The sequence below is a fragment of the Dermacentor andersoni genome, chromosome 3 (assembly GCF_023375885.2).
Source record: "Dermacentor andersoni chromosome 3, qqDerAnde1_hic_scaffold, whole genome shotgun sequence".
Classification (NCBI taxonomy): Eukaryota; Metazoa; Arthropoda; class Arachnida; order Ixodida; family Ixodidae; genus Dermacentor; species Dermacentor andersoni.
In genome coordinates, this window is record NC_092816.1 from 214,855,374 (window position 1) to 214,877,762 (window position 22,389).

At 47.3% G+C, this 22,389-nt stretch overlaps 1 protein-coding gene across 1 annotated transcript in view; it reads left to right on the forward strand.

Annotated features, from left to right (window-relative positions):
• Nucleotides 1-3,116: 3,116 nt before the first annotated feature.
• The window catches only part of LOC126535824 (testis-specific serine/threonine-protein kinase 1-like), a gene marked incomplete at its 5' end in the record, with an annotated part of 42,070 nt that continues 22,797 nt past the window's right edge, over nucleotides 3,117-22,389 (forward strand). Inside the window, one exon of the mRNA XM_072286993.1 lies at nucleotides 3,117-3,300. Within this exon, the coding sequence (XP_072143094.1) occupies nucleotides 3,117-3,300 (184 nt within the window). The remainder of the gene's footprint in view (nucleotides 3,301-22,389) is intronic.

The window sequence follows — 22,389 nt, forward strand, 5'->3', positions numbered from 1 at the left end:
TTTTTTCGTGGCGAATTAGTCGAGCTCGCAGATAAATTCGACCATTTGTTCACACTGACTTCCGAGAAAGCATGTTCATGTCAGACCGTCCAATACACGCTTAAAGAATCCCTTTTAGCGTGCGCATTTCTACCTAGAATTTCAGAAAGTGAACTCCGTGAAATAATCTTCAGATTTAAGCGCAGTAACCCTCCTGGAATCGACGTTTTATCAAAATCTGTTACAAAGGAACTTTTCAGCCTTATCCGATACACTACTCTTCATGTTGAAAAATATTTTCGATACTGCGCTTATCCCAAAAGAGCTTAAGACAGCAATTGTTAAACCACTTTTTAAAGGAGGGAAAAGGGGTGACATGAAAAACTATCGCCCTATTTCTATACTACCCATACTTTCTCACATTAGTGAAAAAAATTCTCTTAATATCCATGACATCTTTTGTTGAAAAATTTTCAATTTTGTCGACCCGTGAGTTTGGTTTTGTTACCGGTCGTGGCACCGCAGCCCTCCTGGAGGAGTTCTCGGATAAACTGTTTTCAGCTCTTGATCAAAATCTGTTTAGTGTCGCTTTATTTTGGGACATATCTAAAGCTTTCGATACAGCTCATCACGGGATTCTATTACAAAAACTATATTCCAGTGGTTTTAGGGGTCAATTTAACGATGTCCTCGAAAACTATCTCGCAGAACCGTCACAAGTGGTAGCCTTGGATAAAACGATAAATGCAAGTAGTGAGCTTCCACTGAAAGCCGGAGTTCCTCAAGGTTCCATTTTATCACCTCTACTTTTCATTATATTCATTAATGATTTATCTCGGGTTGTTTCAAAGTGTTCGATATTTCAATACGCTGACGACACTGTAATGCTGTCAAAATATTTTTCGCACAACATGGCTATCTCGAATCTTCAGAATAATGTGGACAGTACAGTGACCGGGTTCGCTGATAATTGTCTTTTACATTAAATCTATCGTTCCGCTTCAAGTAAAACTGTTGTGCATGCCTCGGTCTACAGCACTCTTCGATATGGGATTTCTGTTTTTCCTTTCTGCCCCACCCGATGGCAAAACCGTGTTAATTCATTGTTAAAAAAACACTAAAAAACATAGCCTACAAAAGTCTATTAATCACAAATGGTAGCATATTCTCAGCGCTTGGCCTTCCGTGCTTTTGGACTCTGTTTAAGTAAAGTGTGGTGCTAAGGTATCTTTGGGTCAGCCCCCCGAAGCCTTCGTAGTACTGTTCGCTTTATAGTTCCGCGATCCTCAACAAGATATGATAAAGCTAGGCGTTGTGTTTACGTGCCTAATATCCTGAACGATTTGCCAAATGAGGCATTCTCCATTACATCAAAAAAGGCATTGGAAAACATGATTTATTCGCTGTAACATGATTGCTTCAACATTTGTAACAAATGCTGTTCATCATTTTTAAAAGATGTACATCTTGGTGTTGATTATTGATTTTTGCTATATGTTTTGCTTAAAAAAAATAAATTATGAGGTTCTACGTGCCAAAACCACTTTCTGATTATGAGGCATGCCGTAGTGGAGGAATCCGGAAATTTCGACCACCTGGGGTTCTTTAACGTTCACCTAAATCTAAGTACACGGGTGTTTTCGCATTTCGCCCCCATCGAAATGCGGCCGCCGTGGCCGCGATTCGATCCCGCGACCTCGCGCTCAGCAGCCGAACACCATAGCCACTGAGCAACCACGGCGGGTATATGTTTTACTTCTTGTGCGTGTTAAGGTTCCTAACTGTTAATCCTCCGGCATTAGCTTGACAGGTGTCTATGGTAAAATAAATATTGCACGCTCGTCCGCTGATTTTGCCGGGCCAAGTCCCTCAAGCCACTTGTGGCTTTGACAGGCCCGTTTCTTGTATTCTGTATTCCTTTGTGCAATAATAATAATAATAATAATTGTTATTATCATTATTATTATTATTATTATTATTATTATTATTGAACAACGCAGACTACGAATACATCCTTTTACTGTGGAGTCATTTATTCTTATTCTTTTTTGAAATAGTGAAGTGTGCATGTACCGACGCATGGATGACGGGAATTTCACAATATTTACGACTTCACTGTGAACTACGTAATCATGGAATATAGATTAAACTCAGCATACTGTTATAGTCCTCTGAGCAGCTAATTGTTGTATAATTTTTTTTTTTCGGGATAGTTACGATAAACTTAAAGTTACAGCTGTTTTCTGTAACAATGCTCCCTCGGTAGACGGCCATGTAGGGACAGCAGTCGGCAATTCTGTAATGTTTACAACTCCACTGTGAACTAACTAAGAAAAGTAAACAAAACTCGACATAATGATAGAGCCATTTTAGCGGCCAATTTCAGCATAACTTTCTGCAAGATACCTACATTATATTGAGAGCTACAGAGAATTCGCGGAAAACTGGAGCCGGAAACGTTTTTTGTGTCGACGCGATGCGTATACGGACGGACATTAACCATCACCGGACGGTAGCTGCGCAGTACAGCTTCGCTGTGAGGCGTCTATTGCGCCATTACAGGGGCGACCTTTGTCGCTGCAGCCACTTCACTTTACACTGCTAGTTTTATAACCCAGGGAAGCTAGGCAGCTGCGTCTTTTCTGACCACTGCACCCTCAAAGAATCAGTGAACTGGGAAGCTGGCACCATTTAATCACACGGTATTCACACCAAGAACAACGAAAATATTGCTGCTTGTCCATGGCACTCAGTAGGCGAAAAGAAATGCCTGGACCAGTAAGGCTCGTCACTGGCACAAAAAGGGTGATTGTGGTTATAAATCTTTGTCTCCCTCAACGAATGAAATCAGTCAGTACTTGGTGGCAATGGCGTGAAAGTATTTCCTTGGGCTCGCTATTTCGTGCCATTTTTCGTGCCAACCATCCATAATCAGCGTGTACACGTCATTAGAGATTGGTTTTTTTTTTTGCCGATTTCCTGACGTCGCATGACAGACAGGCGCATTGGGGGTAGCGCTAAATATTTTTGAAAAAATCGTGGAGGTCTGAATGCCAAAATAGAATGGAAGCCGTTTTTAGTACCTTGACGATATAGCGCGCCTACTTTATATTATTCATATCTAATGTTTTACATTCTTTGCGCAGAAGGTGAAACGGTTCAAGGAGAAGAGAGCATACCAGTACTTTATGCAGATGGCCAGCGCGTTGGCTTACCTGCACTATAAGGACATAGCCCATCGGGACCTCAAGTGCGAGAACATCTTGTTCACGTCGACAAACTACGTGAAGCTCGCCGACTTCAGCTTCGCACGATACTGCAGTGAGGATACTTTCGCGCGCTTACGCCGTCGTCGCATCAATTGACTTAGGGAACGCCTAATAGGAACCTGATGGTTTGAAATCCGGCAGTAATACTTTTTTTGCTATTGTAAATCCATAGCAATGACAGAAGGTAACGTTAAGCGTTGCAGAAAATGTTCAACCGGGCTAGATGGCTGACATTAGTCTTGATGAGATTTTCAAAAAAATTAAATTGGGGGGCTTTTCTTGCCAAAACCACTTTCTGATTATGAGGCACGCCGTAGTGGGGGACTCCGGAAATTTAGACCACCTGGGGTTCTTTAACGTGCACCTAAATCTAAGTACACGGAAGTTTTCGCATTCGCCCCAATTGAAATGCGGCCGCCGTGGCCGGGATAAGATTTTCAAGTGCAACGAAAAAACAGAACACAGAGGAAGGACAGGACAAGGCACGTTCTAGCTGTGAAATAATTTTTTGAGGACAATACACATCTATACAGATACAGTTTCTTCTCGGAATTATACCAGTTGTGCATGGCTGCCACATAAACACTATGACTCATGAGGAAGGCATGGAACAACCTGAGGAGGTTGTCTTCACTTAAGCCTCAACGCCTATTCGATACTCTTGATAAGTCTGATCATGTTCTCAGTCTTGGCTGTGAGCTTGTTGAGCGTCGTATTGTTACTGCCATTGGAATCGATGAACATGCCAAGCACCCGAATGGTGTCTACTCTGGGGATGGTACAGCCGCTTTTAGTGTGGAGTGGATGTTTATTTCTCACAACGGTTTCCACCCTCTAGGTTTGGGACCTCTTCTGACTGGCCTGTAGATGAGGAGCTCAGACTTGCTCGGGGAGCATCTAAGCCCCGTATTTTCCAGGTACATCTCTGTTTGATCTACAGCCTCCTGTAAGCCTAATTCAACAGCTCCTTCGCTTCCTCCGGTGCACCAGATTGGGATATCATCAGCGTAGAGCGTATGATTGATCCCTTCTGTGTTGGAGAGCCTTTGCTATAGATTCTTCATGGCGATGCTGAAAAGCAGTGGTGAGACTACTGCTCCTTGTGGCGTGCCTCTGGGGCCCAAACTGAAATTCTCCGACTTGAGGTCACCGATATTGAGCGTGGCCTTGCGATCCCGTAGGAACGAGCTTATGTATCTGTGGAAGGCGTCTCCCAAATTGAGCTCCAAGATGGAGTTGAGAATGTGAGCATGGGATACATTGTCAAAGGCCTTTTCCAGGTCTAAGCCTATGATGCCTCTTACATCTCTTGTCGCGTTGTCAATGAGTTGACACTTGACAAGCTTCATCACGTCTTGCGTTGACAGGGCCGGACGAAAGCCGATCATGTTGTACGGAAACAATCTTTGTTTGTCGATGTGCTTGGAAATTCGATTGTGTATAACTTGTTCCGCTAGTTTTCCCACGCAGGACGTGAGGGAAATGGGTCTCAGGTTTGATACACTCGGGGGCCTTCCAGGCTTTGGAATGAGGATGACTGAGGCCATTTTCCAGGGCTCCGGGAGAACCCCTCGTTCCCATATTCCATTAATCTCCTCTGCCAACCATTCTGTAGAGCAGTCGTCCAGGTTTCTATTCAGGTTCTTGACAGCTTCCCTTACCTCACATGCCTTGAAGGGGTTATCTAGCTCGGGGCAAGATGAGCCTTTGTAGGGGGGATAGTCTTCGTCACTCGAGTTGCCGAGTGGCAGATACTTGCGAGCGAGTCTGTCGAATACGGTCTGCAATGTCTGTGATTGTGATGCCTGGCGTAGAACCTTCGCTATCACTTGTCTTTGGTTTGACTTGGTGTTGGTATCATCGAGCAGATGCTTGAGGATGGTTATTTTCCTATTACTTCCGGGTTCGTAGGCAGCGAGGGTTAACCTTGAGCATTATATCCAGTCTTGGGTATATGCATTTGGTTATAGCAGGGTTGTACCGCTGGCGTGCGCAGAACTGAATATTTCCGTCCTGTGTCGTCCACTGGCTGGGCTCCATGGTGGGCGGTGGCCATCCCTGCCCAAAAACACCATACTTCTAATGGCCACTTCTTTTCCCCGACTACCTCATCGCCCTCAGAAACGAGGGAGCACCGAAGATATTTTCCAATTTCTTGGAAACAAACCGCCAAACTTCCCCCGATTCCACGTAATTCATTCAAACAAACCTGAAAAGACCATGAGAATCATTTCTCCTTTCCTCGTCTCTAAGTATCTCACTGAAACTCTTGGTACAGGCTATAAAGCATTGAAACTGCCTAGCGGCGATCTCCTTTTGGAACTCCGCAATGCGAAACAGTTTGAAAACCTTCCTAAAGTTGAGTCGTTTGAGGAAATCCCAGTAACAGTAACCCCACACCGAACTATGAACACCAGCTGTGGTGTTGTTTCTGACGACGATTTGATGGAGCTCACAGAAGCTGAACTGTTGCAAGGCTGGAGTGAGCAAAACGTGATCAATGTTAAAAGAATCATGCTAAGGCGCGACGGTAAGGAGATAAAAACCAAGCATCGTGTACTGACTTTCTCCTCGAGCATTCTGCCTGAGACACTCGAGGCCGGCTATGTAATGCTACGGGTCAGGCCGTATGTTCCAAATCCTCTGCGCTGCTTCAAATGCCAGCGTTTCGGCCACAGTTCCCAGAACTGCCGAGACCGGCAGACATGTGCAAAATCTAGTTGCCGTGACCATGCCTCTGAAATGTGCGAAAACGCTCCACACTGCGTGAACTGTGATGGCGAGCATGCCGCATACTCGCGATCATTACGTCTTGGAAGAAAGAAAAAGAAATAGTCACAATCAAAGTAAAAGAAAACATATCATTGATAGAGGCATGCAGGCGGGTTGCATACCTTCCTAAGGCCAGCTTTGCCGAAGTGGCGCGTCAGGGGGCTGCGTCACAACGTCCTCCGGCGGCTGTCCGACCCACAAGCCGTGAGTCGGCAGTTACACCATCTGCCCCCACGGTGGTTGCAGCTAGCGCTGCTCCACCAACCCAGCAGACGGGGCCACCGACCCCGAAGGTGGGCGCAGCTGAGGCTGCCACAACCTCCCCGGCCCTTTCCAGCGCTGGCAACAGCCGGCGCAGCCAAATCCCTCAGGGAGCCCCATCGACCTCCGGGCTGGGGGGCGCAGGGGTCTTGCCCTCCAAGGCGGGACTCTCTCTTGTAACTTCTCGCTCGCAAGAGCACGTGTCCGCTCACAAGAGGCAATGCACACCACACCTGTCCTCAAGGCGCACCAAACGCCTAAGGAGTGGCGAAGCTCCCTCGAACGCTCCCGAAAGGGCAGAACCCCCGTTACAGGGCCTCGAAAGAGCTTTGTAACCTAAGGCATCACCTCCGTTTCCATACACACAGCACTTATTTACATTCAATATGGATACACAAATTATTCAATGGAACGTCAGATGTCTTCTTAGGAACCTTGATGACGTACAAGAGCTTATCCAAAAACACAATCAAAAAGTGCTGTGCTTACAGGAAACACACTTTAAATCCAAACACACAAACTTTCTCCGAACGTATGTTACGTTTCGCAAAGATCGCCATGATGCTCTCGCATCATCGGGAGGTGTAGCAATTGTAATTCAAAAAAGCATAGCCTGTCAACGTTTACAGCTACGAATGGCCCTTGAGGCAGTGGCGGTTCGAGTTATTCTGCTAAACTAACTTATCACTATTTGCTCACTTTATATACCCCCACATTATAAACTAAGCAAACATGAATTTCAGTCCTTTATAGACGAATTGCGAGAACCCTATGTTGTTCTTGGCCATTTCAATGCACATAACTACCTGTGGGGCGATCCTCGCATAGATGCGCGAGGACGTCTTGTCGAACAGTTCCTTTTTTCTTCTGGTGCGTGTCTGTTGAATAAAAAGGAACACACATATTACTCTCTTGCAAACAGAACCTATTCTTCCATAGACCTTAGCATAGTCTCCCCGTCTGTACTGCCCGAACTTGAATGGGAAGTTACCGACAACCCTTACGGCAGCGACCACTTCCCTATACTGCTAAGATCACCTAAAGAAAACGAATATCCACCACACGCTCCTAGGTGGAAGATTGAGACAGCTGACTGGGAGAAATTTTGATCTTTTACTAGTATCTCATGGGCTGACCTGTCTTCGTTAGGAATTGATGCTGCAGTCGAGTTCTTTACAGCCTTCATAATAGATGTCGCACCTAAATGCATATCAGAAGTAAAAGGCTTGGCCTGCGAGCGGCGTGTCCCGTGGTGGAACGACGATTGTAGGATCGCTCGTAAAAAACGGAACAACGCGTGGGGGTTGCTACGCGCTTCTCCCACTGCGGAGAATCTTAGCAACTTTAAGAAAGTAAAATCCCAAGGCAGGCGAACCCGCCGACAGGCCAGAGGAGAAAGTTGGCAGAGGTTTCTATCGTGTATCAACCCGTTTACTGATGAGGCCAAAGCCTGGAACAGGGTCAATAGTATAAGAGGGCGACAAGCATATTCACTCCCTTTGGTAAACACACAAGGCGATACCCTACAAGATCAGGCGGACTCCCTTAGGGAGCACTTTGAGAGCGTGTCAAGTGCCAACCATTACTCGCAATCCTTTCTAAAATATAAACAAATAGAAGAATGTAAGCCACTCATAAGAAAATGTCAACAGAATGAACCATACAACTGTCCGTTTAGTATTGGCGAGTTTAGCTCTGCACCGGAATCTGACAAAATCATGTATGAAATGATCAAAAACTTGCACAAAGACACCCAAGTTACACCAGTCACAATTTTCAACACCATTTGGGCTGCGGGATACCTCCCGACTGCATGGAAAGAAGCCATTGTGATCCCGGTTTTGAAACAAGGCAAAGATCCTTCCTCAGTGGCAAGTTACCGCCCGATAGCCCTGACAAGTCGCCTTTGTAAGGTATTTGAAAAAACTGATCAATCGCCGTCTCGTACATTTCCTAGAGTCCAGTAAAATGCTTGACCCATTTCAATGTGGTTTTCGGGAAGGGCGATCTACAACCGACCATCTTGTGCGCATCAAAGCGAGCATTCGCGATGCCTTCGTGCACAAGCAATCTTTCTTATCTGTATTTCTGGATATGGAAAAAGCGTATGGCACAACCTGGCGGTACGAAATCCTGCGCGATCTTTTCGCGCTAGGTATCCGCGGCAATATGTTAAATACTATAGAGAGCTACCTAGAGAACCGTACATTTCGAGTGAAAATAGGTCCTGCACTGTCGCGTACATTTATACAGGAAACTTGGGTACCCCAGGGTGGCGTAGTCAGCTGCATGCTCTATGTCGTAAAGGTGAACACGCTTCGTGCATCTTTACCACCAGCTATTTTCTATTCCGTCTACGCAGACGACATACAAATAGGTTTCAAATCCTGCAACCTCACAGTCTACGAGAGACAGGTACAGCATGGTTTGAACAAGGTGTCACAGTGGGCAGAGAAAAATGGATTTAAAATCAATCCTCACAAGAGTTCTTGTGTTCTGTTTACAAGAAAGAGAGGCCTGGTTCCGGATCCTTGCCTAGAACTGTGTGGACAACAGATACCTGTAAACAAAGAACACAAATTTCTAGGTGTTATACTTGACAATAGACTCACTTTCATCCCACACATTAAACATCTTAAAGAAAAATGTCTGAAAACAATCAACCTAATGAAACTTCTATCGCAGACTGCGTGGGGCAGTGACAGGACGTGCCTAATGAATCTCTAGAAGAGCCTGATTCGGTCACGATTAGATTATGGTGCCGTGATCTATCATTCTGCCGCCCCGAGCGCGCTAAGGATGCTAGATCCGGTCCACCATCTAGGCATCTGTTTAGCGACGGGCTATATGTAGAATCAAATGAGGGGTCACTTCATCTGCAGAGAACATACATCAGCCAAACATATTTTCTGAAAGTGCACTCTAACCCTCAACATCCGTGTTTTAATCCTGTTAACGAGATGACATATGCTACACTCTTTCGCAATCGTCCCTCCGTAAGACAACACAACCTTTCTCGCTGCTTGTGAGGGAGCTTAGTGAAGAAATGTATGTCCCACTCTTCGAGCTTCGCCTAATGCATCCAGCCAAGCTGCTACCTCATTGGGAGTGGCAGCTGGTACAATGTGATATATCTTTCCTACAAGTTACAAAGGAAGCCCCAGATATCGAAATCCGAATGCATTTCCTGGAACTCCAGTAGAAGTACTCCTGCACGGAGTTCTACACAGAAGCATCGAAGTCACACGACGGGGTGTCCTACGCAGCCGTCGGTCCATCCTTCTCGGAATCCGACGTACTGCATCCGGAAACAAGTATCTTTACGGCTGAGGCCTACGCACTGTTGGCGGCTGTAAAGTATACAAAGAAATCAAAACTCCAGAAATCAGTTATATATACAGACTCGCTAAGTGCTGTGAAGGCCTTAATGTCATTTTCTAAGCACAAAAATCCAGTAATCAATGAACTGCATTCCGTCCTATGTAACCAGTATGACATCATATGCTGGGTGCCGGGTCATAGGGGCATCGAAGGCAATGTTCTGGCGGACCAGATGGCCACATCAATTGCATCGTATTCTGTAAATCCTACCGCTGCAGTCCCTGTCACAGATCTGAAGCCCTTCTTGCGCAGAAAACTGCGAAACTATTGGCAACGCTGGTGGGACTTGGAAACAAATAATAAACTGCACGTAATAAAGCCACAATTAGGGTTCTGGCCTTCTGCAAGAAAATCACGCCGAACAGATGTCCTATTCTGCCGTCTAAGAATAGGACACACATTTGGCACCCACAATTTTTTACTCTCTGGAAATGAGCCCCCAACCTGTGGGAGATGCGGGGAGAGGCTGACCGTCCTCCATGTCCTCCTGGAGTGTCGGAAAGCCGAATCTGACAGAAAGAAACATTTTCCGTTAGCATACCGGCAGCACATTCCCCTTCATCCTGTAATGTTAGTCGGCCCAGAACCGCTCTTTGACACTAACACAGTCCTAGACTTCCTGAAAGATGTTGTGTTACATGCCCTATACGTTCATAGCGTCTCCTCTCTCCAGAGGATGCCGCTGTGATAGCTATTCCGCATAGCACATGCCTCTCGGCCCTCGCGTTTCAAGGGCTCTGGGGAGGCAGTAGTGCTCTTAGACAATTTTAGCATCTCGCATATTTTATATAATGCATCATTCTTTTCTATTGCATCTTAGTGATCATAGTACATGTCATTAATCATTGCCATAATTTTATTACGTGTAATTATTATGCAATATACACAAACTCTTTTAGGCTCCTTCACAGCCACGTCACATTAAATTCACAGAGCCCATCAGACCACGACATATTCATTACCACTAGCATGGCGCTCTTTGGCCATACCTGGCCCTTGCACCATTAAACCTCAAACATCATAAAGGATAAATAACCCCGCGAAATATGAAAACATACCACGTGACTGAGCCCCGGCCTACTTCATAAAGCAGCGCCCTCGAACAGGCTCCCTCTGAGTTATCCAGAATGAAATAAAGGAAATAAAGAAAAGCATTGTGATCGAGCTAGTGCGCTATCTGCCGCGCCTCAGCCGAAGAAGACGTCGGATTTGGTGTTAGTTGGAAACAAGCTGTGACGGCTGTTGTCTTAGCGTAGATAAAGTGGACGGATGGTTGTTTTCTTTTTTTTTTTTGGCACAATACCTACCACAACAAAAGCCAATTGACAACGTCAGGGCAGAGGCTTAAATGTGCGTTTTGTTTCGTAGGAATTGCCATCTCTTTCTCTAATGAGCAGAAGGTAAGAATGCAGGATGAAGGCCGTAAATATATATTAGTCGTGGAAGTGTGGTGGTACACCGAACGCGTCGACTATCATCAGAAATGATGAAAACCTGAGACAAACCGACAGCTTCAAGAAACAACGGCGTAGGACTCCATGTTCAAGTCCTAGCCTAGACGACGATGTTTTAGCAATTATGGCCGCAAACGCTCATGCTAGCGTGCGGGACGTGACCGCCCATCTACCAATTCCCAACTCATCAGCTTCGAGGATTCTAAACGACGACTTTTCACCCGTACAACCCTAATCAGCACCAGTGCTTGGAAGATAGGGAACCGTAAATTGTCTAGATTTCTCCAATTCGGTCCTAACGAAAGCTGATGAGTCATTGGACATTTTGGGAAACATCATGTGCACAGGTAAAGCCCATTTTCGTAGAAACGAGTAGATGAATTTGCATAATGCACATAATTGGAGTGGCTACAGAGCACACTATGTAAAGCGTAGTCGGGACCAGACGAGTGGTCCTTCAATGCGTGACTCGGAATTTACGCCGGTGCTATAACTGGTCCCATCTTCTTCGATCACAGTGATTGGACAGCGTTACCTGGACGAAATTTTAGAAGGAGTGGTGGATGTGTTTCTTATCGAAGTCCCGCTGTCATGTCTTCCACTTATGTTTTATAAGCAAGATAGAGCACCAGCACAACGCAATAGCCGGGAACGAAACAAGCTTCATGCGACTTTTCATACGCAATCACTTGGAAGGCACGGTACTGTAAATTGTCCGGCAAGGTCACCTGACTTCTCGCCACTCGATTTTTTTTTATTTGGGGTTATGTGAAAGAGCTTGCTTGCATCATCGAGACGGATGACAGATAACGTTATGATAACGGATGTGTGCCCTAAAATTTGAACGTCCGTCATCAAGAAAGCCACTGAAGATGTGATAAAGCCGACTCAGTATTGCGTAGCTGCAGGATACCCATTCGAACACGTCCTGTAGGCAGCAGCTGGTGTTGAACGGCGCTTAAGGATTTATAGATATAAGGGCACACTGCCCTCCGATGTATGTCTTGTTTGTTTTTGTGCAGGCGTCCCAATTGCCAATTTAGAATTGCGATTTAGAATTGGTAATTTACTTTTTTGCCCGATCGGTTTTGCCTTGTCTGTACACGTGCGTCGCATCCCGGTGTGTTTATTTCGCTTTCATTTGACTGCCATGAATCTGTTTTTGGAGCCCGTATACACTGACATGAAAACTACAACCGCTCGGTTAAGTTGGCTTTGGTTCGAAGCGAATATCTGGCGTGAAATATAGCTGCGCGCACAAACTCTCGATGAGGTGTAAAAAGAGGTGGGATTTTGAAACATCATTATCATCATCGTTATCATCATCATCCTGGTTACGCCCACTGCAGGGCAAAGGCCTCTCCCATACTTCTCCAACTGCCCCGGTCCTGTGCTAATTGTGGCCATGTTGTCCCTGCAAACTTCTTAATCTCACCCGCCCACCTAACTTTCTGCCGCCCCCTGCTACGCTTCCCTTCCCTTGGAATCCAGTCCGTAATACTTAATGACCATCGGTTATCTTCCCTCCTCATTGTGTCCTGCCCATGTCCATTTTTTTCTGATTTAAACTAAGATGTCATAAACTCGCGTTTGTTCCCTCACCCAATCTGCTCTTTTCTTATCTCTTAACGTTACACCCATCATTCTTCTTTCCATAGCTCGTTGCGTCGTCCTCAATTTAAGTAGAACCGCTTTCGTGAGCCTCCAGGTTTTTGCCCCGTACGTGAGTACTGGTAAGACACAGCTGTTTTACACTTTTCTCTAGAGGGATAATGGCAACCTGCTGTTCATGATCTGAGAATGCCTGCCAAACGCACACAGGCAATTCTTATTCTTCTGATAATTTCAGACTCATGATCAAGATCCGTGGTCCCTACCTGCCCTAAGCAGACATATTCCCTAACCACTTCCAGTGCCTCGCTACCGATCGTAAATTGCTGTTCTGTTCGGAGACTGTTAAACATTAGTTTTCTGCAGATTAATTTTTAGACCCGCCCTTTTGCTTTGCCTCTCCAGATCAGTGATCGTGCATTGCAATTGGTCCCCTGAGTTACTAAGCAAGGCAATATTATCAGCGAATCGAAAGTTACTAAGGTATTCTCCATTAACTCTCATCCCCAATTCTTCCCAATCCAGGTCTCAGAACTCCTCCTGTAAACACGCTGTCAATAGCATTGGAGAGATCGTATCTCCCTGCCTAACGCCTTTCTTTATTCGAATGTTATTGCTTTTTTTATGGCGGACTACGGTGGCTGTCGAGCCGCTATAGATATCTCAGTATTTTACATACGGCTCGTCTACACCCTGATTCCGCAATGCATCCATGAGTGCTGAGGTTTCGACTGATCAAACGCTTTCTCGTAATCAATGAAAGCTATATGTAAGGGTTGGTTATATTCCGCAGTTTCCTCTATCACATGATTGATAGTGTGAATATTGACACGTGTACTTATCTTTATCGGGCGACCACGTTTCGCCACCTAAGAAATGTTATCTCACAGCGTGGGACGCGCCTGCATGTATCCGAAGTTTCCTGAAAGTTATCGATGCTTCTATCCGCTGTCTGTTGTCGCCGAACCTTATGTTATCTGATTTCATCTCCTGACGCGAATGTTATAGAACTTTGTGGAGGGCACGCGGGTCCCAACGATTAGTCTGAAACATTCGACGATTTATTTATTTATTAATTGATTTATTTACAATACCCCTAAAGGCCCTCGAAGGAGGGTATTACATAGGGGGTGGGGGTTACAAGAAGAGCAAGTGTACATTTAGGTACAGCATACATAAAAATAAAAAGACTTACAAGACATTTTTTGTTTCGTTCAACAAGGCAGTGTAGTGATCATAATGAACCAAGAAACAAAAAAGAAGAAAAAAAAGCAACGTACATAAAAACATCAGGAGCAAGCAACAAATCACAGAGCAAAAAATTATCAGGGAAACACTTAATAAGGAAACACAACATTTTAACTGCTCGTCACAGTAGTGCTAATTGTTTCCTTAAATTTGGTTATGTCAGTTTCCATGGCTATGTATCAAGGTAAATTGTTCCAATCGATGATAGTGCGTGGTACGAAGGATTGAGCGAAAGTTGATGACCGACACAAAATGCGTTTCACTTTGTTAGGGTGATCGCGGCGAGGAAAGATAATCGGTGGTGACTGAAAAAAATTATCACGAAGTGAGGAATGGCGGAAAATTTTATGAAATAGTCATAAGCGAGAATGTTTCCGACGAAGGCTCAAGGATTGCAAACCGGCACGATGTTTAAAATATGTAACGCTGATGAATGTTGAATAATCTGAAAAAATGAATCGAGCAGCACGGTTCTGCAGGGCTTCAAGGTTAGAGGCTAGATATACCTGATGGGGATCCCAAATTGCCGCAGCATATTCAATTTTCGGGCGAATGATTGTGGTATATGCCTGTTTTCGTACGAGTGGTGGCGCTTGCTTGAGGGTTCGTTTAAGTATTCCAAGAGTACGGTTAGCAGCTGCCAGGGCTAAATTTATATGGTGATGCCACGTTAGGTCAGACTGGAAATGAAGGCCGAGATATTTGTAGGAAGTGGAAGACTCAATCGTGCTGTTATTAATGAAGTAAGTGTTTTCAATTCGAGACTTTCGGCCGTTAAATGTCATTAACTTGGTTTTAGAGATATTAAGCGACATTAGCCATCTGGAGCACCATAAGGCAATTGCATCAAGGTCAGATTGCAAGCATTGGCGATCGATATCAGAGGAAATTGTGCGGTAAATTACGACATCATCGGCAAAGACACGAACCCGGGACGTTACGCAAGAAGGAAGATCGTTAATATATATTAAGAAAAGTAAAGGACCTAGCACGCTGCCCTGTGGGACACCGGAAGCAACGTGGGCAAAAGAAGAATTGTAGTTGTTAGCGGAAGTGAACTGGAGCCTGGAGGAAAGAAAATCTTTAACCTATGCCAGGACGTTAGGGTGAATGTTTAGGCATGCAAGTTTGAGAAGTAATCTGTGGTGCGGAACGCGATCAGAAGCTTTGGAAAAATGAAGGAAAACTGCATTTACTTGTAAAGCAGCGTCAACGGATGAGTGTAAGTCATGAACAAACCCTGCAAGTTGTGTTTCACAAGAGTAGCCCTTGCAGAAACCGTGCTGATACTGGTATATTATGTTGTGGCTTTCTAAGTATTTGGCAATTTGGGAGTGAATGACGTGTTCCATGACCTTGCATATGGTACTTGTTAGCGAAATATGTCTGTAGTTGCATGGTGAAGAACGGTCGCCTGACTTGAAAAAGGGTGCCACATTGGCTATTCGCGAATCATCGGGGATAGTGCCTGTCGCGAGAGATTGTGAAAAAAAGGGCCGTCAGAATACTACAGATGCCATGGCGTATATTTATCAGTATAGTGTTATTGATACCATTATGATAACATGTAGAAGAAATTTTCAGCTTACTGAAAAGGGAAATATGCCCATTTCGATTACATCAATTTCTGGCATGTCGATGCCAGATATACAATCCTTCATAGGTGCGGTAGTAACGTCCTCGCAAGGCAAATGCAGCCGTGAATGTCTCAATTAGAAGTTCTGCGCATTGTGATTCCGGAAGTGAAATGTTGTTGCTATCATGAAGAGTGATATCAGGAGGTTGTTTGGGATTCACGATGCGCCAGAATCTTCGAGGGTTATTTTTAAGCATAGATGTTAGGTTATGGCAAAATAAATGACGGCATGTGCTTTTAAGTAATGTTTGGTATTTTTTATCGCAGGCTTTGTAACGCAGCCAAGAAACCGACGTAATGTTTTTATCGGCCTGTCTGTAGAGTCGCTTCTTTTTATTGATGTATAAAAGCCGACGCGCTTGACCCGTTGATCAGATTTTCGAAGATCGCCGACCATGTTCGTCGCTATCGTTGTTCTACAAGTGTAGCCTGGTTTTGTGGGCACAGGTTCGCTCAATAAAAGCTAGTTTTGTCTTTCCCAGTATTGCTACTGTGTTCTTCAACGTCACCACCACGTGACATCTGGTGGAGGTGCTTGTGCGTTCATGTACCGAACGCCCCCGCAAAGCCGCGATCCCAGCCCGAAGCCTGAGGACAAGCCTAAGACCAGCGTGCTAGCCGCCGACTGCAAGGACTGCCCCCAGAGCATGGACGTCTACCTTAGACGAACAGGAAGATTGCCACCAAGTCCACGCCAATGGCACCCCCATGCGTCCCCCGTCGTGCAGCAGCAGCCCAGGGAGCCCCCGACGTTCCGCGGTTCAACATTCGAGGACCCGGAAACCTGGCTCGAGACGTATGAGAGGGTCACTGCATTTAACAGCTGGAACAGCAACGACAAACTCTGACATGTCTTCTTCGCATTGGAAGACGCTGCCAGGACGTGGTTTGAGAACAGAGAAGCCACCTTAACGATCTGGGGCCTTTTCCGAAGCGGCTTCCTGCAGACATTCACAAGCGTCGTACACCGAGAACGAGCCCAAGCACTACTAGAAACTCGAGTGCAGCTGCCTAATGAGACCGCCGTCATTTTTACAGAACAAATTAGCCTCCTATTCCGCCACGCCGACCCGGAAATGTCCAAGAAAAGAAAGTCAGGCTGCTGATGCGTGGTGTGAAGGAGGAACTTTTCGCCGGTATGGTACGAAGCCCACCGAAGACTGTCGACGAGTTTCTTCGCGAAGCCACTAGCATCGAGAAGACACTGGAAATGCGGAACCGGTAATTCAACCGCCGCACGAATTCGACAAGCTACGCCGGAGTTCAGTCACTGGCCACCGACGACCTGCGCGAGACTATCCGAGCGGTCGTGCAGGAGGAGCTACAGAAGCTGTTCCCGTCATCACAGCCACAAGTGGCTTCGATTGCCGACGTCGTACGTGAAGAGCTCCAACAACAACTCGGAATAACCTCTGCATCGCCGCAGCCGCAGCCGCAAGCGATGACATACGCCGCTGTAGCCCGCCGTCACGTTCCCCCTCCGCGCCCATGGCAGGGCCCAGTGGCGCCACAGTTCCGTCGTCCACCCCTAACCCCGCCGCCAGCACGCCAACCCGTCACCCCACGGGGCATTCCACGGAAGACCGACGTTTGGCGCGCCCCCGACCACCGTCCGCTTTGCTATCACTGCGGAGAAGCCGGGCACATCTACCGCCGATGCCCATACCGGTAGATGGGACTCCGGGGTAGGCCGTTAACGCGCCGCGACCACAGATTAGCGAACGACCTCGCGTTATCGCCGACTACCTCGCAGCCACTCAGTGGAGCCCTCGACGACCGCCCCGTTCGCCGTCACCCGGCCGCTACTTGTCGCCGCAGCGCCGTCCATACACTGGCCCAGCAAGGGGCCGCTCTGCGAGCCCATATCCGGAAAACTAAAAGCAGCAATCGATGGAGGTGCGGTTGCTGTTCGTCGAACTGAGGAAAATCTTCCGCCGCCGACGAAGACGACGAAGAGACCATTTAGACGACATAATAACGACACGCCGCCGTCCCGACGAAATGAGGAATCAAGACTACACCGACGAAAGACGACTTGACGACGCGACGTTTTAACTTCAGTTCAACATGACGCAGCCGTGATCCGACGCCAAGACCTAACTGCAATGCCAGACAAAGAACCACCGATCTCGAGGTGCTTCTGGACGGCCATGCAGTTACCGCCTTAGTGGAAACAGGGGCTGATTACTCCGTAATGAGTGGACACATCGCCGCCCAGTTGAAGAAAGTTAAGACCGCATGGGAAGGCCCTCAAATTCGGACCGCTGGAGGACACCTCAGCACGGCGACTCGAATCTGCACCGCAAGAATAACCATGCATGACCGGGCTTACCCTGCCACCTTCGTTATCCTCCAATAGTGTTCACGAGACATCATTCTCGGTATGGACTTCCTGGACCAACACGGCGCAATCATCGACCTGAAGTCGAAGTCAATAACGCTGTCGGAAGATAAAGCGATACTGCCGGAGAGCCCTCGTAGTCACCACGCCTTGAGTGTGCTCGAAGATCAAGTGAGCATCCCGCCTCGCTCGAGCATTCTTATTTCGGTCGGCACCGAAACACCCGCTGACGTTGAAAGCGTCATCGAAGGCGACCAACGTCTACTGCCAGACCGTGAAAATTGTGTCGCAAGAGGGATCGCTCGACTGCATGGAGGGAAAACTGAAGTGTTGCTCACAAACTTCAGCCAGGAGTTCAAGCACATTAAGAAGGGCACGACAATCGTGTACATCGAGGAAATTCTGGAAAGCAGTAATGCGTTTGTCCTCTCGGATTCCGCCGCATCTACCCCGACGACCCTGGTTCCCGAACCAGACTACGACATTTATCCAAGTCTCCCCGTGATTAAGCAACAGCAGCACAGAAGTCTGCTCCGACGATACAAAGGCTGCTTTTCGACGTCATCGAGGATTCAACAAACACCAGTCGCCAAGCATCGATTAATCACCGAGGAGTGCGCTCGACCACTGCGCCGGAGCCCTTACTGAGTTTCGCCGCGAGAACGTGAAGCTATAAGAGAACAAGTCGACGAAATGCTGCGCGACGACATCATGCAGCCGTCGAAAAGCCCGTGGGCATCCCCTGTTGTCCTGGTGAAGAAAAAGGATGGAACCCTAGGTTTCTGCGTCGATTATCGTCGTCTGAACAAGAACACGAAGAAGGACGTATACCCCCTCCCACGGATAGATGACGCATTGGGTCGGCTCTGCAACGCTAAATACTTCTCGTCGATGGACGTCAAGTCTGGCTATTGGCAAATAGAAGTCGACGAAAGAGATCGCAAAAAGACCGCCTTCATCACCCCAGACGGCCTCTAAGAGTTCAAAAATATGCCATCTGGACTGTGCTCGGCGCCTGCAACGTTCCAACGCGTGATGGACATGATTTTAGCAGGATTGAAGTGGCAGACCTGTCTCGTTTACTTGGATGACGTCGTTGTGTTCGCCGTAAATTTCGACGATCACCTTAGGCGGCTTGCAACAGTACGAGAGGCCATCAAGTCATCAGGGCTCATTCTGAAGCCAGAAAAGTGCCGCTTCGGTTACGATGAGCTTCTGTTCTTAGGCCAAGTCATCAGCAAGTCTGGAGTCCGCCCCGACCCGCAGAAGACAGCCGCCATCGCAAAGTTCCCGCAGCCCATCGACAAGAAGGCAGTGCGTAGATTTCTTGGTATGTGTGCCTACTACAGGCGATTTGTCAAAGACTTTTCACGCATCGCTGAGCCGCTGACACAGCTAACTAAATGTGACGTCGAGTTCAAGTGGGGAACGCCGCAGGCCGACACATTTCAAGAACTCAAACGACGCATGCAGTCGCCGCCCGTACTTGCGCTCTTCGACGAGCACGCCGATACCGAAATCTACACTGACGCCAGTAGCCTAGGCCTCGGTGCCGTCCTAGTCCAGAGAAAAGATGGACATGAACACGTGATAGCTTACGCTAGCCGGTCGTTGTCAAAAGCGGAATGCAATTATTCTGCAACCGAAAAGGAATGCCTTGCTAACGTTTGGGCTACACCGAAATTTCGCCCTTACCTATATGGCAGGCCATTCAAAGTGGTCAGCGACAATCACGCGTTGTGTTGGCTAGCTAACTTTAAGGACCCTTCAGGACGGCTGGCACGGTGGAGCCTCAGACTGCAAGAATACAACATCAGTGTAACATACAAGTCCGGACGAAAACACTCAGATGCCGATTGCCTATCACGCGCCCCCATTTACCCGCCACCGCAAGATGACGAGGATGACGACGCCTTCCTGGGAATAATAAGCGCGGAAGACTTCGCCGAACAACAACGAGGAGACCCGGAGCTAAGAGCCCTAGTCGAGTATTTGGAAGGGCACACCGACGTTGTCCCTATGACATTTAAGCGTGGATTGTCTTCGTTCCCGCTTCAAAACAACCTACTCGTGAAGAAGAACTTCTCACCAGTCCGCGCCAACTACCTTCTTGTTGTTGCGTCAGCGCTGCGTCCAGAAATACTGCCCGGCCTACATGACGATTCGACCGCTGGGCACCTCGGTTTCTCCCGGACGCTATCTAGGATACAAGAATGGTATTACTGGCAGCACCTAAACGCCGATGTCGCCCGTTACGTCAAGACATGCCGAGACTGTCAGCGACGCAAGACACTACCGACAAGGTCAGCGGGATTACTACTGACGATCAAGGCTCCTTAACGACCTTTTCAGCAGATAGGGATGGACTTGTTGGGACCGTTCCCGACATCAAGTTCCGGAAATAAGTGGATCGTCGTGGCGACGGACTATCTCACCCGCTTCGCTGAAACTAAAGCTCTACCGGAAGGCAGCGCCGCCGAAGTATCGAAATTTTTCGGCGAGAACATCCTGCTGCGACAAGTTGCTCCAGAAGTCCTCATCACCGACAGAGGAACGACTTTTACAGCAGAGCTCACGCAAGCCATTCTGAAATAGAGCGGGACAATTCACAGGAGGACAACTGCCTACCATCCGGAGATGAATGGTCTCATGGAGCGCCTGAACAAGACCCTCGCCGACATGCTAGCAATGTACGTCGATGTCGAGCACAAGACGTGGGATGCGGCCCTGCCGTACGTAACTTTCGCTTACAACACGGCGGTGGAAGAAACAACACAGGTCACGCCATTTAAGCTGGTTTACGGCAGGAACCCGACGACGACACTCGACGCCATGCTGCCGGAAGTCACTGACGAGGAAAATCTTGACGTCGCTACCTGTCTCCAGCGCGCCGAAGAAGCCCGACAGCTCGCCCGTCTGCGGATCAACAACTAGCAGACGACAGACAGCCGACACTACAACATCCGACGACTCTTCGTCGAGTACCAGCCCGGCGACTGTGTTTGGGTCTGGACCCCGATACGCCGACGAGGACTCAGTGAGAAACTACTGCGACGCTACTTCGCACCCTACACGGTCATCCGACGTATTTGCGCACTGGACTATGAGGCCGTGCCAGACGGCATTTCGCATTCACAGCGGCGCAGCGCACGATCTGAAGTGGTCCACGTGGTGCGCCTTAAACCCTTTTACGGACGCTGACGAACTTCCTTATTGTGTTGTTTTCTTTGCTACGAGTGCTTTTCTTTATTACTTTCGTTTGTTTCGTCGATGCTTTTTAAGAGGGGGGGTGTACACGTGTACTTATCTTTATCGGGCCACCGCTCTTCGCCGCCTAACAAATGTTATCTCACAGCGGAGGACGCGCCTGCATGTGTCCGAAGTTTCTGGAAAGTTATCGATGCTTCTATCCGCTGTCTGTTGTCGCCGAACCTTATCTTATGATTTCATCGCCTGACGCGAATGGCGTAGGACTTTGTGGAAGGCACGCGGGTCCCAAGGATTAGTCTGGAACATTCGACGATAGATGTATAAAAGCCGATGCGCTTGACCCGCTGATCAGATTTTCGACGATTGCCGACCGTGCTCATCGCTATCGTTGTGCTACAAGTGTAGCCTGTTTTTGTGGGCACAGGTTCGCCCAATAAAAGTTAGTTTTGTCTTTCACAGTATTGCTACTGTGTTCCTCAACGTCACCACCACGTGACAATATGGTCTATTGTTGAGTAGCCTTTGCGGAATCCTGCCTGGTCCTTTGGCTGACAGAAGTCTAAGGTGCTCCTGATTCTAGTTGCGATTACCTTAGTAAATAGTTTGTAGGCAACTGACAGTAGCCTGATCGGTCTACAATTTTTGAAGCCTTTGGCGTCCCTTTTCTTATAGATTAGGAATATGCTAGCGTTCTTCCAAGATTCCGGTACGCTCGAGGTCGTGAGGCATTGCGTATACAGGGTGGCCAGTTTTTCTAGTCTATCTGCCCACCATCCTTCAACAAATCTGCTGTTACCTGATCCTCCCCAGCTACCTTCCCCCTTTGCATAGCTCCCAAGGCTTTCTTTAGTTCTTCCGGTGTTACTTGTGGGATTTCAATTTCCTCTAGCGTATTCTCTCTACCATTATCGTCGTGGGTGCCACTAGTACTGCATAGATATCTATAGAACTCCGCAGCCACTTAAACTATCTCATCCATATCAGTAATGATGTTGCCGGCTTTGTCTCTTAAGGGATACTTCTGATTCTTGCCTATTCCTTGTTTTTTTTTTTTCACTGCTTTTAGGCTTCCTCCGTTCTTGAGAGCATGTTCAATTCTATCCATGTTATACTTCCTTATGTCAGCTGTCTTGCGCTTGTTGATTAACTTCGTAAGTTCTGCCAGTTCTATTCTAGCTGTAGGGATAGAGGCTTTCATACATTGGCGTTTCTTGATCAGATCTTTCG